The 17,250-nt window shown below is 42.8% G+C and overlaps 1 protein-coding gene across 1 annotated transcript; it reads right to left on the reverse strand.

Annotated features, from left to right (window-relative positions):
• Positions 1–334: 334 nt before the first annotated feature.
• Positions 335–17,001, reverse strand: LOC137089877 (macrophage mannose receptor 1-like). The gene is made up of 10 exons (XM_067453441.1): positions 16,965–17,001; positions 16,522–16,887; positions 16,079–16,427; positions 4,202–4,205; positions 3,387–3,603; positions 2,866–3,198; positions 2,641–2,735; positions 1,405–1,535; positions 612–904; positions 335–510 (listed from the first exon to the last, which is right to left on the reverse strand). Exons 1-10 carry the CDS (start codon positions 16,999–17,001, stop codon positions 335–337), a joined length of 2,001 nt encoding a protein of 666 aa, XP_067309542.1.
• Positions 17,002–17,250: the final 249 nt, after the last annotated feature.

Consider the following 17,250-nt stretch of genomic DNA (forward strand, 5'->3'; position numbering starts at 1 on the left):
TAGAACTCCCGGAAGCAGAGCAATTGGGGGAAATGCGTACAGGGGCAGCCTCAGCCACTCCTGTACTATCGCATCCAGCCCAATTAGAGCTGGAGGTGACAGGGAGAACCACAGATGACAGTGTGAGTTTTCGTGAGTGGCAAACAGGTCTACATGAGCCCAGCCGAATTTCTCCCAAAGGAGATCCACCACCTCGGTGTTGAGTCTCCACTCCCCAGGCCTCAACCCCTGCCTTGACAGGATGGCAGCTTCAAGCAGATAACTCTTATCCTGTTCTTTGATCTCTGTAAGATTGAGCCATAAGTGCCTCTCCATGGCCAACACATCTAGAAGTTTACTTGGTGGCCTGGAGTGCAAGCTCTGCAGTAGATCGAAGCTCATTAATCATGATGGCTCCGATCTCATGGCTCTCCCTCGGGTCTTTCAGCAGGTCAGCGTGATATGACTGCACGATGGACATGGTGTGCAGACATGCGGGGGCCTGACCTGCTGCTGAGTACACTTTGCCCACTAACGAAGAAGTGACTTTAAGAGGTTAAGTGGGCAAAGATGTAACTTTTATGGCCAATGCCGACTCGGGCGAGAGATGGCTTGTGAGCGTCTCTTCTAGCCTAGGCATCTGAGCTGAACCGTGTGGGAACTGAAAATGCAAGAAGAAACGGGCCGCTTCCACGATTTCGACACCTCGGTGCGGTGATCAATGAAAACTGGCAAGCTTTGCCACGGAGGCTGAACAGAGCAAACGGGAAGAAAGCGTTCGTCAAGCCTGCTTTTAACTGATGCCTGCTCATTGTGCTCTTGTGGCCAGTTGATGTTTAACCTGGCCACCGCTCTGCTCAGGACCTCCATGAGCTGCTCACTGGCAGGGGTCGGAAGTGGCGAGTCTTCAGCCCCTGCAGCGGCGCTGCAGACATAAAAATAAATATATACAGATCTGGAATAACTTCAGGCTGAGGAAATTATGACAATTTTCATGTTGGGGTGCACTGTCCCTTTAAGCAGTCATTCTGAACCAGCAACCACTTTACTGACAATTCTGAAGTTCAAAAATTTGTCACATTTTATCTAAATATTTTTTAAATGTCAAACTTTATATGACAGGATTATTTATGTATTAATATACATTAATCCCTATAGCTAAATTATAAATTAATAACATTAATTAGGCTATAATCTATTAATTAACCGTGTGTTTGCCGGTGTGCTTTATAGTTTCTGGATCGGTGACATCACCTGCCTATGATGTTCCATCTCTCTATTGGACTGATGACATACGTGCTTCACGACGCAATCATGCAGAGGCATTCCCAAAGTGCTGATACAGCGAGAGTTCTCTATTTAGAGAACAATATATTAACATTTTTTTTCAAATCTGTGTTTCCTTAAAAAAAAGTACACGATTACTGCACATTGCATGTTTTATTTGAATCCACCAAGTGGTTGAGGTCCTGATGAAACACCTCTTCACCTTCCCCTTTTTTCCAGCTTATTTTGCTGTCACTTTCCAGCCCCATGCTCTTCAGCTTTTCACTGATCTGCAAGACCGGCAAGAAACAATACGAATAAAACATGCAAAACCGTGTCACACTAATAGGCTTCAAATAATCTATAGCCCTCAATAACAAAATAAAACAGCAATAAAATGATGATATTGAGCGCTGCTGGTTGAGAAGGTAATGTATTTTAAAGGGGTACTTCAGCACTGGGAAGATTAATCTGTATTTAAACTGGGTCATTAATGTAGTACAAATGTGAAATATTTTTTTTATTTGGTGCTTTCTAGACTGAGAAAAGACAGTAAAAAGAAAGGTATTTTTGTCTCATGGGGATGAAAGACAACAATTCTCAGAATGCTTTGCTGGCCTACAAGGCCACTCCCAAAGCCACTGCTACTAGATTACTGGATCACTTTCACTTTCCCACCGCAACCACGTTCATTTTCATAAAATCAGTTCAGTTAGAGAACAATTAAAAACTGAACGTGTCTGTTCAGTATAATGTGATTTAGCTGCAGAGGGAGTGTCACAGCACAAACGCTGTAGGAGTCAAATTACATACAGTCGTGATGAGCTGAATAACCTCTCGTGATGGGAGCTGAGGTAAACGCGACTGCACTCGCGGCATAGATTCAGAGTGCGTGTTTAGTCTGGTCCGTTTTCAGTTCATGCCTTTGGAAGCTTAACTTTCAGAGGAATTTTTTTGAGAAGTTTAAACACTTACTTTGCTCCTTGGCTGCACTGTTACATGAATGCCTGCAGCTGTGAGCTGAGCTGTGAGTGTGATCTCCGATCCCCCACGCGCAAGTTGAAAACGTGGAAATGGCTCCCTCTGCTGGCTGTAGTCTTTAGCCTCTGGCCAAAAATTCCTCCGATGACGCAAATTGACGATATTTGCGCCATCGGAGGAATTTGTCCAGAAATAAAATGCATATATCTCGTCTCAGGGGGATATGAGGAGGGGGAGCACAATCATTCGAATATACTCCAGGGTTTCTACAGATACAAAGCCATATGCTAATCGCTGAAGTAACCCTTTAATATGTTCATCCTTAGTCGTTTCACCCAGTGAATACTTGGTAAATTGTGTTGTTGCATCAGAATATGACCATGAAACTGAACGGTGTTTAAGGCAGAGACAAACCTCATTCAGAATGGCAGTCTGTAGTGAAGGATCATTCAGTGTGCATTCTCCATTACAGGACAATTTCAGTCTGACGATCTGCTTTTTCTTTTCATCTAGAGAAATACAGAGTTAAAGTATTTTAACGAACATAAAAGATGCATCAGTAAATTCAATTTCTGTTTCAAGAGTGATCTACAAATCTCTTGATTGATTCATTTGATTCTGTTAATTGTGAAAACTTACCACCATAGCAGATAAAAGGTTGCTTTAGATCACAGCTGTATTGAGCCCATTTCCCAGAGTCGGTTGTTAACATGCCGACACAGTCACCAGATCCTGAACTATCTGATGGTTGACCTGCTGCCCAGTTTCTAAAGAAGAGGCTCCATTTGTCAGACCATTCCCAAGAGTCCAGGAACAGACCAATCCAAACCCACGAAGTTGATGGAAGAATACTCTTTATTTTATTCTCTTCCTCAGAGTTGTGGATGGTGGGCAGGTCTGTGTGATACTGTCTGCAGTAGCTCTGAGCATCACTCCAGTTCTTCCAAATTTGAACCCTGATGTATTCATATTCTGTTGAAAAATAGAAATAAAGAATGAGTCTCAACCAAAGATAAATGGAATATTAACAAAGATAACAACTTAAAACTCACCACTGTAGCAAACAAAGTGTAAATTTAATGAGCATGGATAACTATACCAAACTCCAAAGGAAAAATAGCCACATTTATCCCTGCTCGGGTTTCCTTTTGTCCAGGCACTGTACTGTGTGAGTGTGTTTTCTCCATTAGACCAAGCCCAGCGATTCTCTGTCCCTCTCTTCAGTCCAATCCACACCGATCCACTGTATCCAGCATCCACTATATTCACCAGCCTGTTGACATCAGCCATGGTGTCTACAGTAGCCAGGTCAGTGTACTTCTCTCTGCAGTAACTCTGAGCCTCTGGCCACGACATTCTCGCATTTATATAATGGTACTGACGAGAGAGAGCAGAACTGCTCCAGAAGAGCCCTGTTAAAATCAACATGTTAAAACATCTATATGTGTACACATCATCATAAACACAGATTACAAATGACCACACCAACCTGACAGCAGCAGCAGCACAAACAGACTCCCGTCCATCACTGCTCACACAGATCCTCTCTGGATCACTGTCACAGTTCTGTAAGCAGGGAATTCAGATCGTACAATGCAAATGTATTGTGACTTCACGTCAAGATATACCTCTTAAATAAGGTTAATTAAACATTACAACTAAAACAATTGATATGTATTCATTACATTTTCTGCATTTTATTTTTCAACTTTTAATTATTGTACTAATTACATTAAGTCTAGTAAATAATTTTTAAAACAAGCAGAGTCTAAAACTGGTCCAAACAGTTTTCGAAAGACAGTGTAGAGCAGTACAAGTTCCATCAATGGTTATTTCTATAATCAAATCTGCTGGAACATTTACAGGATTAAAGGCAGATGCTTTTATTTGATTTACAGTATACTGTAATTGATCAGGGCTGTGTTTCCCAAAAGTTGATCACAGAACAATTGCCACTAATAATCTTTATGCTTACGATGCTTTTGGAAAACGCAGCCCACTTCATTTTCTGGGAATTGAACCCATGACTTGTTATAGGGACATGTTCTTTTGAGTTGCTGTACTTGAATGTTGTTGGTTCTTCTGACAAATTGCTGGTGATGTTTCTAATTTGTAAGTCACTTTGGATAAACTGGTGTGCCTAATTAATAAATCTACATGTGAATGTAAGTTGTCCAGAGCTGCGTTTCCTAAAAGCATCATAAGTTGATCGTAGAGACCGTTGGTGGCAATTGTTCTACGATCAACTTAAGCTTAAGATGTTTTTGCCAAACACAGCCCAGTTTAGTGACAGCAAATCTTTAAAAAGTGCACAGATGCCTGAGACAGAAACATATGTATGCCACCGATCCCTGAAGTCTGACCCACCGGAACGCACCAAATTACAATTTTACACTTTTTGAAGATGTTTCTGCACATAGCATCTTATCGATGGACAAAATATTTCATGTGCAAAATACATCATCTTGAAGATATATTGACACTACAGTTTAACACAAAATAGTTAACATAAAAACAGTTATGCCATTAAATCCTCATTATTATTATTATTATTACTACTATTAATAATATTTACATCTGTTGTTTAGGGGAGTGTTGCAACATTTGTTTCAAATGTGTGCAATAAAGAGAAAAAAGATTTTTTCTTGGGCATGAATGTACTCTGGAAATCAAATGTAATTGTTTACATTTTTTTTAAATAATTTTTTTAACCATCACAAACCTCCACTCCTATTTCATTTAAACTTTTTTATTTCACACTGGTAAACATCGTACATTTGTAAAAACAAAAAACAAAAATAAAATTGTAAACATTGCAAAAAGTGGAAACATGCAAATACACAAAACATACAGTAGGCTAACTCTATAAACTTCACCGATTTAACAATTTAAACGATTCTTCATACAATTCTAAGTCATGGTGACACTGGGATATTAAGTTCAATTCAGTTTATTTTAAGTTTAATATTAAGTTAAATTCGGGAAAGTAAAATGTTATTTCATAGCTAAGTCCAACAGTATTTCTTTACAGCATTAACATGAGCGTAAATTACCGTCAATTGTAGAATTGTAATTTCTTACCCTAATTTCCTTTTTTACTGTTGTTGTTGTCAATCCTTTACATTTCTACACAGAGACATACAACTGAAGGGGGGTCATAAACATGTACAAAACATTTTGAATAACCCTGCCCCTACATGACAAGTAAAACAGAACAATATATCTTTGGATGCTTTACATGTCTTTTGTCCAGAACAGAATAAACTGCAGTGTGAACCAGACCTTTCGTCATTTAGTCAAATCAAACCCCTGACCTTTGCATGTTTATTAGATGTTCTGGTAAATGCTTCCACCAATGAGAGTGCAGTTCTCCCTACACTATTTAACTTCTAGCTTTCCTTCATATTAGCCTGGAACAGAAAGTGAACCATTTTAGAAACTTCTGACATGGAGTCTGACCCACCAGAACACAACAAATTATACTTCTATTAACACTTTTAACGTACCCGTTTACCTGAAGAACATTGCTGCATTAAATGCTTTTGTTCACATGCAGATGCAACAGTATATCTTATGCTGATCTTTGTTACAAGTAGTTTTCATATTCAAACAACTAATTTTCATTTCTGGACCATGTGTGCATCACACGGATGGTTGAAATGTTTAAGTAAACGGATCTAAAGCTAATTTTTTTTAGTGTGAAGACCATTTTAATAATCAAAATTCTAAAGAACCTTTTGTGCAATGGAAATGTTTCACAATATAATAAAGTTTCCACAGGGAACCATCAATGCCAAAGACCCTTTAAAGTGTGTACTAGTCTAAAATATGCTGAAAACTTCTAGTTTCTTAATGTATATTACTGGGCAATATTCATGGATAAAAAATAATTAAAACAGAAGTAAAAGTAAAACTTTACAAAATATCTATCCTCTGCCAGAACGCTTTTCCGTATTCAACTTACAAAGAAAGTGTAATGCCTCACACAGTTCATAACGTCTTTTTATGAGCAGAGATCTTTCTTTATTATAACCAGCACATTTTAGAAGAACATGTTAGACTGTTTCTGCTGGACAATCCTTTATTATGTTTACCAATTTTAAAAAGTGACTGATTCACAGATGTGTGTCATGAAATAATACTCTCATCCCTTTTTTTGTCACCTACTTCTCTCATTTCATATGGAGTGTTCACAACTCTTGGCATTTATTCTTAGTGATCTTTTTGATTGACCCGGTCAGTTCAGCTTTGCCCAGAGTGACATTAATATTTTCCTTGAATACTTTTAAGTCTTTTTTTTTTGCCAACTCCACCATTTCATTTGCCACAATCCCATGTGAGCGGGAATCCACAAAAAAATAAAAATAAAAATAAAAATGGAAAAATAAAAAAAGGAAAAATAAGAGACTTATTTGTTCATTTCTGAACAGGGTTTGAATTGTTTCTAAGAGAATATCCTGTATTGAATCAGATTTTCAATTTTTAAAGCTTATGAAGTTTATTAAATAATCAGTGCAAGTGATAGTAATGAACCCCTTTTCACCCATTGAGGTTAGAAATTAGATGGTCTTTTTACTACTCTTGCAGCAGAACACCCAGATTCAGGATAATCTGAGCTATTCGTATTGAGTACACTGTTTAAATATATATATATATATATTATATCAGTTGTCCAAATTGCATTTCTGTGAAATAAATTGCATCAGTTCACAGAAATTTCATTTGGCCAACTGAAAAACTTAGATATGATCAGTCACTAGAATTTTTTTAATTGGGAACCTTTTTTTTATTTTTTATTTTTTATTTTTACAGTGTCTAAATAGCAACACATTTATTTCTTACAGCAAGTGCAGCTCGATCGATGACACTGGGAATAATCATGGAGTTAAAGATGATATTGCCACAGTTCCCAAAATGCCTCATTATTAGCATCCCTCTCGAAAGGCACCAAAGGCATTTCTCCTATTTCTGTAACGGCACTACTTGTTGTCAGGACTCCTGGGTGATCTGTGTGTGTGTGTGTGTGTGTGTGTATTCTTACCTGTTGGTGGTGGTTCTCCTTGATTCTCTAACTCCTCCCACTCATTTCAGTAATTGTTCACCTGTCGCGTCTCATCAGCCGTTCTCTTTGTATAGCACGCTGTTCTGTCTCTCGTTGCGCGCTCATTGCTTTGGTTGATTTCTGTCAGTTTGTCCAGTACAGTCGGAGATTCACTACGGTGTCCCTCTTCAGTCTTCCTCTGTTCCTGTCGCGGCATCTGGATACTTGTCAAGGCCAGTATTGCTCGCCTGTGGAAGTACGTGATCTTGTCCTCGAGTGAACTCTGTCCTGTTTTCCCGAAGTGACTGGTGCGCTTTGTTTTTAGGCGAGATCCAGTTTTTTCCAGGTTCCAGTGAGCTCTCCTCTGTCGGGCTTTTCCTGCCTTTTGTGTGGTGCATGGATGGTATCATCGGTCATCTGTTGTGTGAGGATTTCTCTCCGGTCACCGACCAGAGTGGATTACGGCGTTGGACGCCGCGTGTGGTCTCTCATTTGTGGACTGTGACTTTAGTACTCTATCTGACCCTATCGCTATCACTTCTAAATAAACTTTGTGAACTTGCATTTGACTCCGGGATCTTTTCTGACAGAATGAGCGCGCCACCAATGGAGTCAGCAAGTTCGGAGGGTTCAGAGTCGGTGTACGCCGCACTTCAGCAGCAGGGAGCAGTCATTGAACAGCATGCATCTATGCTGAATGTAGCGGCCAGAGATTTCCGTGCCCTGTCGGAACAATTTACGGAGCTCAGTACACGGGTGGATCAGATGGTTTTCCCGATCGGTGACCGGGTTCCTCCCGTCCCCTCTGTACCTGTTGAGACTGCACCTGCAGACCGAGAACCACACGCGGCGACGCCTCCGAACACCTGCCGGGCTTTTCTGCAGCAGTGTTCCCTTGTCTTCGCTCTTCAGCCACGGCGTTTCGCCGCTTTTACATCTAAGGTGGGATATGTGCTGACACTTCTCACTGGAAGGGCGAGACAGTGGGGAATGGCTGTATGGGGGGCCAAGGCTCCATGTACGGCTTCGTTTGAGGATCTCGAGACGGAGATGTTGAGTTTATTTGATCGGTCGCTTGATCGGTATTTGACGGACCTCTTCCGTCACAGATTATGCCATCGCGTTCAAGACGCTAGCCATCACCAGCGGCTGGAATGACGCCGCACTACGGGCTCAATTCCTCGAGGGTCTCAATCCTGCCATTCAGGATGAGGTTGCTGCACGGGATCCTCCAACATCTCTAGAGACGGCGATCGACCTGGCGTTGAGGATCGAGACCCGCCACCGTCAACGAGACATCCGCCGGTCGTTTCGTCATCTTGCCGTCTCTGAACCGGAGGAGCTCTCTTCATCCTCTCTCCAGACGGAGGAGCCCATGCAACTGGGCAAGCTTCGTCTTACCGCTACTGAAAGACATCGCCGTCTGTCCGGTGGTTTGTGCCTGTATTGCGGTAAGCCTGGGCATATCGCAGCTGCGTGTCCGGTAAAAGGTACTGCCCGCCGATGACTTCGGGAGTTTCGGTGGGCGTGTCATCTCTTAAGTCTCCCGTAAACTGCACCACACTACCCGTAACTGTTAACTATAAACGGTCTTATCATTCACAGGCGTTGCTGGATTCTGGTGCCGAGGCAAGTTTTCTAGATGCCGGCTTGGCCGAATCGTGGAACATTCCTGCTATTCCTCTGTCTTCTTCTCTCTCCGCTTGGACGTTAAAGGGACAACATATGGCTGTTATCACCCATCGCACACACCGCCTGTGAGTTTGTTTGTTTCTGGCAATCATCGTGAGGAGATCGAATTTTATTTATTAGAACAGTCTCAATCGCCGGTCATTTTAGGACATGACTGGTTGACCAAACATAATCCTCAAGTCGATTGGCAGAACGGTGTTGTGTTATCTTGGAAGTCTTCGTGTAATGTTTCATGTCTTGGTCCTGCTCCTTCTCCTGTTGTCTGTTCTACGTTTCAGGTTCCAGATGTTGATCTCTCAGGGGTCCCGGCGGAGTACTCAGATCTGTATCAGGTGTTCAGTAGGGCTCGGGCCACTTCCCTACCTCCTCACCGGTCGTATGATTGCGAAATCAAACTTTTCTCAGGCACTTCTCCGCCCAAGGGTCGTATATTTTCCCTTTCTAACCCAGAGAGAGAGGCTATGGATAAGTACATTAACGAATCTCTAAGTGCCGGTCTCATTCGCCGCTCCTCGTCTCCAGCTGGCGCTGGATTTTTTTTTGTCAAAAAGAAAGACGGGTCTCTTCGTCCGTGCATTGACTATAGAGGGCTGAATGACATTACTGTTAAGAATAAATACCCCTTGCCTTTAATGTCATCAGCGTTTGAGTTGTTACAGGGAGCGCACGTGTTTACCAAGTTAGATCTGCGCAACACTTATCACTTGGTACGTATTAAAGAGGGCGATGAGTGGAAGACAGCCTTTAATACACCATCAGGGCACTGGGAATACTGCGTTCTTCCGTTCGGTCTTTGTAACGCACCGGCTGTCTTCCAAACCATGGTCAATGAAGTGCTGGGTGACATGATTAACAAGTTTGTCTTTGTGTATCTCGATGACATTCTCATCTTTTCTCCCTCTATGCAGATACACACTCAGCATGTTCGCCAGGTTTTACAACGGCTGTTAGAGAATCAGCTCTTTGTTAAGGCGGAGAAGTGCGAGTTCCACAAGGAGTCGGTTTCGTTTCTGGGTTACGTAATAGCCGAGGGAGAGATTCGTCCCGATCCCGCTAAAGTTAAAGCGGTTGCCGAATGGCCAGTACCCGACACGCGTAAGGAGCTTCAGCGATTTCTGGGTTTCGCCAACTTTTACCGGCGCTTCATCCGAAATTTTGGTCAGATCGCTAAACCTCTTACCGCTCTCACTTCCTCTAAAGTGTCTTATCATTGGAATAAGGAAGCTCAGGAAGCCTTTGATGAATTAAAGTCCCGTTTCATCTCTGCGCCGGTTCTTTCTATTCCCGATTCGGTTAAGCAATTTATAGTGGAAGTGGATGCATCCGATGTCGGGGTAGGCGCCGTTTTATCTCAGCGATCTTCCGTTGACGGGAGAGTGCATCCGTGCGCTTTTTTCTCTCATCGGTTAAACCCAGCGGAACGAAATTACAACATAGGCAATCGGGAGCTGCTGGCGGTTAGACTCGCGCTGGGTGAGTGGCGTCACTGGTTGGAGGGAACCTCTGAACCCTTTCTGGTCTGGACGGATCATAAGAATTTGGAATATATCCGTTCAGCCAGAAGGTTAACATCTAGACAGGCTCGCTGGGCACTCTTCTTCGATCGTTTTAACTTCACACTCTCGTACCGGCCAGGTTCCAAGAACACCAAACCTGACGCTCTGTCCCGTCTGTTCGAGGGTCCCGGGGCTGAACGGACCGAAACCATTCTCCCGGAGGGGAGGGTGGTCGGTGCCCTTGTGTGGGGGGGTCGAACAGCGGGTGAGAGAGGCCGGTCGAGAGGGGGAAGCGCCAGAGGGGTGTCCGGTGGGTCGTCTATGGGTTCCTGAGCGTTTACGTTCCGACGTCATCCGGTGGGGTCACAAATCCAAGTTTGTCGGCCATCCGGGAATTCGGAGAACGTTGGCTGCCATCCACCAACGTTTTTGGTGGCCTTCCATGGCTACGGACGTCAGACAGTTCGTATTAGCCTGTTCAGTTTGTGCTTGTAATAAAGCATCTAATCAACCTCCCGCTGGTCTGCTAAAATCTTTGCCCGTGCCCTCCCGCCCCTGGTCTCATATAGCCCTTGATTTTGTCACTGGTTTACCGGCGTCCAATGGTAACACTGTCGTATTGACTGTGGTGGATCGTTTTTCCAAAGCGGTTCATTTTATTCCCCTGCCCAAACTCCCTTCTGCCAAAGAGATGGCACAGGTTTTGATTAATCACGTCTTTCGGTTACACGGTATTCCGACTGATGTAGTATCAGACAGGGGTCCTCAGTTCATCTCTCGTTTTTGGCAGGAGTTTTGTAGACAGATTGGCGCTACAGCCAGCTTGTCTTCTGGTTATCATCCGCAGACCAATGGGCAATGCGAACGGGCTAATCAGGATCTCGGTCGAACGTTTCGCTGTCTGTCGTCACAATATCCGAATTCTTGGTGCCAACAGCTCCCATGGGTCGAGTATTCTCATAATTCTCTTCCCGTCGCATCTACTAATTTGTCCCCGTTTGAATTATCCATCGGTTATCAACCCCCTATTTTCCCATCACAGGAGCCCGACGCAGCGGTTCCGTCTGCTTTAGCTTTCGTGCGCAGGTGCAGACGCACTTGGAGGAGAGCTAAAACACTTTTATTACGAAGCTCTAGACGAACCAAAGCTGCGGCTGATCGTCACCGGCGACCTCCACCTCGTTATATGTGTGGACAAAAGGTATGGCTTTCTACTAAAGATTTGCCTCTCCGTGAGCCTTCTCGTAAGCTGGCTCCCCGTTTCATTGGGCCATACAGTATCTCTAAGGTCATTAGTCCGGTAGCGGTTAAGCTTAAGTTACCTCCTATTCTTGGTCGGGTTCACCCAGTTTTTCATGTATCCAGGGTTAAACCTGTGATTTTTGCTCAGAACAATCCCCCCGTCTCTGCCCCCAGACCCCCCGCCCCTCGTCTAGTGGATGGTGCTCCTGCCTATACTGTTAGGAGATTACTAGATTCTCGTCGCAGGGGCAGAGGTTTTCAGTATTTAGTGGACTGGGAGGGTTACGGTCCGGAGGAGAGGTGCTGGGTTCCGTCCCGAGATATACTGGATCCTGGTCTGATCGAGGACCTCCGTCGGCGACAGGGTGAGTCCCCTCCGTGCCCGTCCGGTGCCGGTCATGGGGGGGGGATACTATCAGGACTCCTGGGTGATCTGTGTGTGTGTGTGTGTGTGTATTCTTACCTGTTGGTGGTGGTTCTCCTTGATTCTCTAACTCCTCCCACTCATTTCAGTAATTGTTCACCTGTCGCGTCTCATCAGCCGTTCTCTTTGTATAGCACGCTGTTCTGTCTCTCGTTGCGCGCTCATTGCTTTGGTTGATTTCTGTCAGTTTGTCCAGTCCAGTCGGAGATTCACTACGCTGTCCCTCTTCAGTCTTCCTCTGTTCCTGTCGCGGCATCTGGATACTTGTCAAGGCCAGTATTGCTCGCCTGTGGAAGTACGTGATCTTGTCCTCGAGTGAACTCTGTCCTGTTTTCCCGAAGTGACTGGTGCGCTTTGTTTTTAGGCGAGATCCAGTCTTTTCCAGGTTCCAGTGAGCTCTCCTCTGTCGGGCTTTTCCTGCCTTCTGTGTGGTGCATGGATGGTATCATCGGTCATCTGTTGTGTGAGGATTTCTCTCCGGTCACCGACCAGAGTGGATTACGGCGTTGGACGCCGCGTGTGGTCTCTCATTTGTGGACTGTGACTTTAGTACTCTATCTGACCCTATCGCTATGACTTCTAAATAAACTTTGTGAACTTGCATTTGACTCTGGGATCTTTTCTGACAACTTGTGATGTTCTAGAAGCCCCAAAACAAATTCCTAAAGCCTGTTATTGTGTGCTTTCAATTCTTTTCCATTTTATTTATGCAGCAGAATAAGCAATGCTGCCATAATCTATTGTAGTTCTTAATTTTGTTTTTGATGTCTAAACAGGTTTAGATGTATCACCATATAAATTTCACATCACCACATTTTTCAATGATTCTCAAACGACTTATTGGATGAATCAGTCTCTTCTTACTCTGCTCTTATTGGCCAGATGGCCCAGTCTGTTGTGATTGGTCTACCATTTACTTGGATTAAACCATAACCATAAATAAACTACAGCTTCAGAGGCTTCCCAAGTCTTCAGCGATTGTACACACTGTAAAGACATGGTTTGGAATGATTAAAAACATTAGAAGAACTAGTTATTCAACCTGAACTTCCATCACAAGGATGACTTAAGCAGAACATTTCTCAGTGATACACTAATCTGTTTGATGTACATTATGAGATGTTGAAACTGTAATTCCTTTCCATCAGCATTAACAAGAGGATGTTCATCAACAAACCAATATATTTCAAATTTATTGTGGTGCACATGCAGGAACTGTATCAATAACAGCATGTTATTGCCAAGCACTAACATGAATGACTGATGTAAAATTTAAGTGCAAAACAAATCTTGCTTTCTGCTTTATCTTTAATCAAATGTAGTGTAAATGACAGATTTTGCATTTATAATCCATTTTAGGTAATAGTGGCCCACTGCTGCTTAGCAGAAATATTTCATTATGACAGTAATAATGTGAGTTAGCCAGAAACGTACGCAATATAAAACACAAAACTACCTATTTTGAACACCTGGTAGAAAATACATCAATAGTTCCTCATAATTACAGGTTGTGATTCTGAGGAGCAAGCTGGTCAACGTACAACATAGGCAGGGCATTAGCACCGGAGTCATTTTTCCCCAAAACAATTACTTTTACTTGTCTAGTAAATACTTCTTGTTTTAATATTTTTTACATGTTTGGACTAGAAACAAGACACAAAATACTAAGTAAGAAAAGCATTTTTTTTTGCAGTGAGAAAAAAAGTGCAAAGAGTTTCAAGTTATCATCATCTAAAGTGCATAAGATCATCCAAAGATTCAGAGAATCTGAAACAATCCCTGTGCGTAAGGGTCAAGGCCGGAAAACCATACTGGATGCCCGGGATCTCTCTATTTCTCCGGGCCAAGGCTCATTTAAAATGGACTGCGGAAAAGTGGAAAACTGTTCTGTGGTCAGACGAATCAAAATTTGAAGTTCTTTTTTAAAAACTGGGACGCCCTGTCATCTGGACTAAAGAGGACATTGACAACCCAATCAGCGCTCAGTTCAGAAGTCTGCATCTCTGATGGTATGGGGTTACATGTGGAATGAGCCTCCATCCTTCTTCGGAACTATAAAGTACCGGCTGTAAAACCTTGACTCCCTGCTGTGGGGAGGGACCCTCTCTATAGCCTCTTTTTGCAGAAGAGTCTGTACTTCTTGTTCCATAACCAGAGCATGCTCGGGGCTGACCACTGTGTTATATCTGCAGGACCCAATCAGAGATAATTGGCAGAAGTTTCCATGCTGCCAGAAAATCTACTAAGGGAACCAGCCTCTTAAGGCCAGCCTCTGGTGTTTGTTGAGCGGTCAGATCGGTGTCCTGAAACGGCACACCGGCAGGGAGCAACAGAACTGACCCTCTTTGAGCCGTCCTTGGAGGGCGCGAGCTTCCCCCGTGCCGCTACGTTTCCGGGCGGACATGGAGTTGTGTGTTCGCTGAGGACCGCTGTGCCCTGAAGCACCAGAGGTGGCAGGGTTGGCAGAACGACAAGGACAGTGTAATGCGGTGAACACCGACCCACTCCGAAGGGGACTGCCATCAGAAGTCTGACCCTTCCGGTGTCAGGACTTTATTTTATTTGTAATGCAGCCAAATATCAACCAGACAAGTAAAAACGGTCTGGATGAAAGGCTGAATATAATGTATTTAAGACAGATAATCTTCTAAAAAGTATTTAACTCTAATTAAATGCAGCTAAACATCACCCAGACAAGTAAACATGGTCTGGGTGGAAGGCTGAATATACTATATTAATACTGATTATCTTCTGAAAAGTATTTACTATTTAATTCCTCAGATTTAAATGCAGCCGAATATCAACCAGACAAGTAAACACGGTCTGGATGAAAGGCTGAATATAATGTTTTAATACCGCTTCTGAAAAGTATTTATCATTTAAATCCTCAGAATTAAATGCAGCCAAATATCAACCAGACAAGTAAACACGGTCTGGATGCAAGGCTGAATATACTATATTAATACAGATTATCTTCTGAAAAGTATTTATCATTTAATTCCTCATAATTAAATGCGGCCAAATATAAAACAGACAAGTAAAAACGGTCTGGATGAGACTGAATACAGTGTTAATACCGACATCAACTCAGATGAGTATTACATTTAATTTAATCAGAAAAAATTTACTAAACTTGGTCTACCATAGACATAGTCTGCAAACACATAGGCTACTTAGTTCGATCACGATCATAAGAGAGAGAGAGAAAGGGAAATTCCCATCTGCTCAATTCCCCACGCAAATGCTACGGACCCATAATCTACACATTGCCTCAGCAAATGCGAGATCTGAGCCGCGATCTGTAGCAATAAGATTCTTATTGTAGAAATATATTTTTTTCACGGTCTATGGTAGAGACCCATAATCTACGCGATACCTCGGCAAACGCACGATCTGAGCCACTGTACTCAACCCCGTGATCGACACGCTGCCTCGGCAAAGGCGAGATCGGAGATCGAGTCAAGATTCTTTGTTGACTTTCTCCCCTCGAGAAGAAGCCAACAGGAGCAGATATACTCTCAATAGTGCAACGTCGGGAATTTTATGAACGAACACTGTCAGTACCTTATTACTAGAGCTGACCGTGCAGCATTCGCCACTCCAAACAAACAACACATTAATCGCGTGTATCCCAGGTAGGGAAGAACACACGATCAAAAATGCTGTCTGCCCACCATTATATGTCAATATGCTTTTTTTTTTTTTGGACAAACAACAATAAATAGACAAAGACAGTTTTACACTGAGCGCTTGTGAAGACATCAGAAGCTGACATCGTTTGGGTCAGGGGTGCTTTATAGTTTCCTGGTCAATGACGTCACCCGCCTATGACGTCCCGTCACGCCATTGGACTGATTTCACGAGTACTTCATGACACGGTCACGCAGAGGCGTTCTTGCAGCAGTGCGAGTTCCCTCGATAAGGGAACTCTTGTTTGATTCATTTGATTTTGTTAACTGGGGAAACTCACCTCCATAGCAGATAAAAGGTTGATGTAGATCACAGCTATATTGAGGCCATTTCCCAGAATTGGTTGTTGATATGCCGACACAGTCATCAGATCCTGAACTCTGGGATGGTTGATCTGCTGCCCAGTTTCTGAAGAAGTGGCTCCATTTGTCAGACCACTCCCAAGAGTCCAGGAACAGACCAATCCAGACCCAGGAAGTTGATGGAATAATCTTATTTATCTGTTTATTTTCCTCAGAGTTGTGGATGGTGGGCAGATCTGTGTAATACTGTCTGCAGTAGCTCTGAGCATCTGTCCAGTTTTTAGTGATCTTTACCATGATGTATTCTTTATTTTCTATTGAGAAAAGCAAAAAAAAAAAAAAAAAAAAATCAGTTCATAGCTCTTTCCTAATTAAATTGATCAATAATACATTTAGAAGAACGGGAACTCACCCTTGTAGCATGTAAAATATCGGCTATAACTACATCCCTTATCAAACCAGAAGCCAGAAAAAAAGATACACAATATGTATTCTCATTTGGCTCTCCTGGAGCCCAGTTAGAGTATGGAGAAGATATGTTTTCTCCATTAGACCAAGCCAAGCGTTTCTGTGTCCCTCTCTTCAGTCCAATCCACACCGATCCACTGTATCCAGCATCCACTATATTCACCAGCCTGTTGACATCAGCCATGGTGTCTACAGTAGCCAGGTCAGTGTACTTCTCTCTGCAGTAACTCTGAGCCTCTGGCCACGACATTCTCACATTTATATAATGGTACTGACGAGAGAGAGCAGAACTGCTCCAGAAGAGCCCTGTTAAAATCAACATGTTAAAACATCTATATGTGTACACATCATCATAAACACAGATTACAAATGACCACACCAACCTGACAGCAGCAGCAGAACAAACAGACTCCCGTCCATCACTGCTCACACAGATCCTCTCTGCTGTTTATCATCAAAACTAAGACACAGCTGAAAAATTATAACGGCATTAAATAATGTTATGAGATTATTAAAAAAAAATTTTGAACATAAAATTAAGACATTTTGGAGAGAAGGTTTAAACATGAAACTAAACCACCAGTAGGTGGCGGCAGGTGACTGTCTTAAAGGGGTCATATAATGCCATTTTTTTTTTAAAAGTTAATATGGTTCTTTAGTGTCTGAAGG

This window comes from Pseudorasbora parva, chromosome 9 (assembly GCF_024679245.1).
Source record: "Pseudorasbora parva isolate DD20220531a chromosome 9, ASM2467924v1, whole genome shotgun sequence".
NCBI lineage: Eukaryota > Metazoa > Chordata > Actinopteri > Cypriniformes > Gobionidae > Pseudorasbora > Pseudorasbora parva.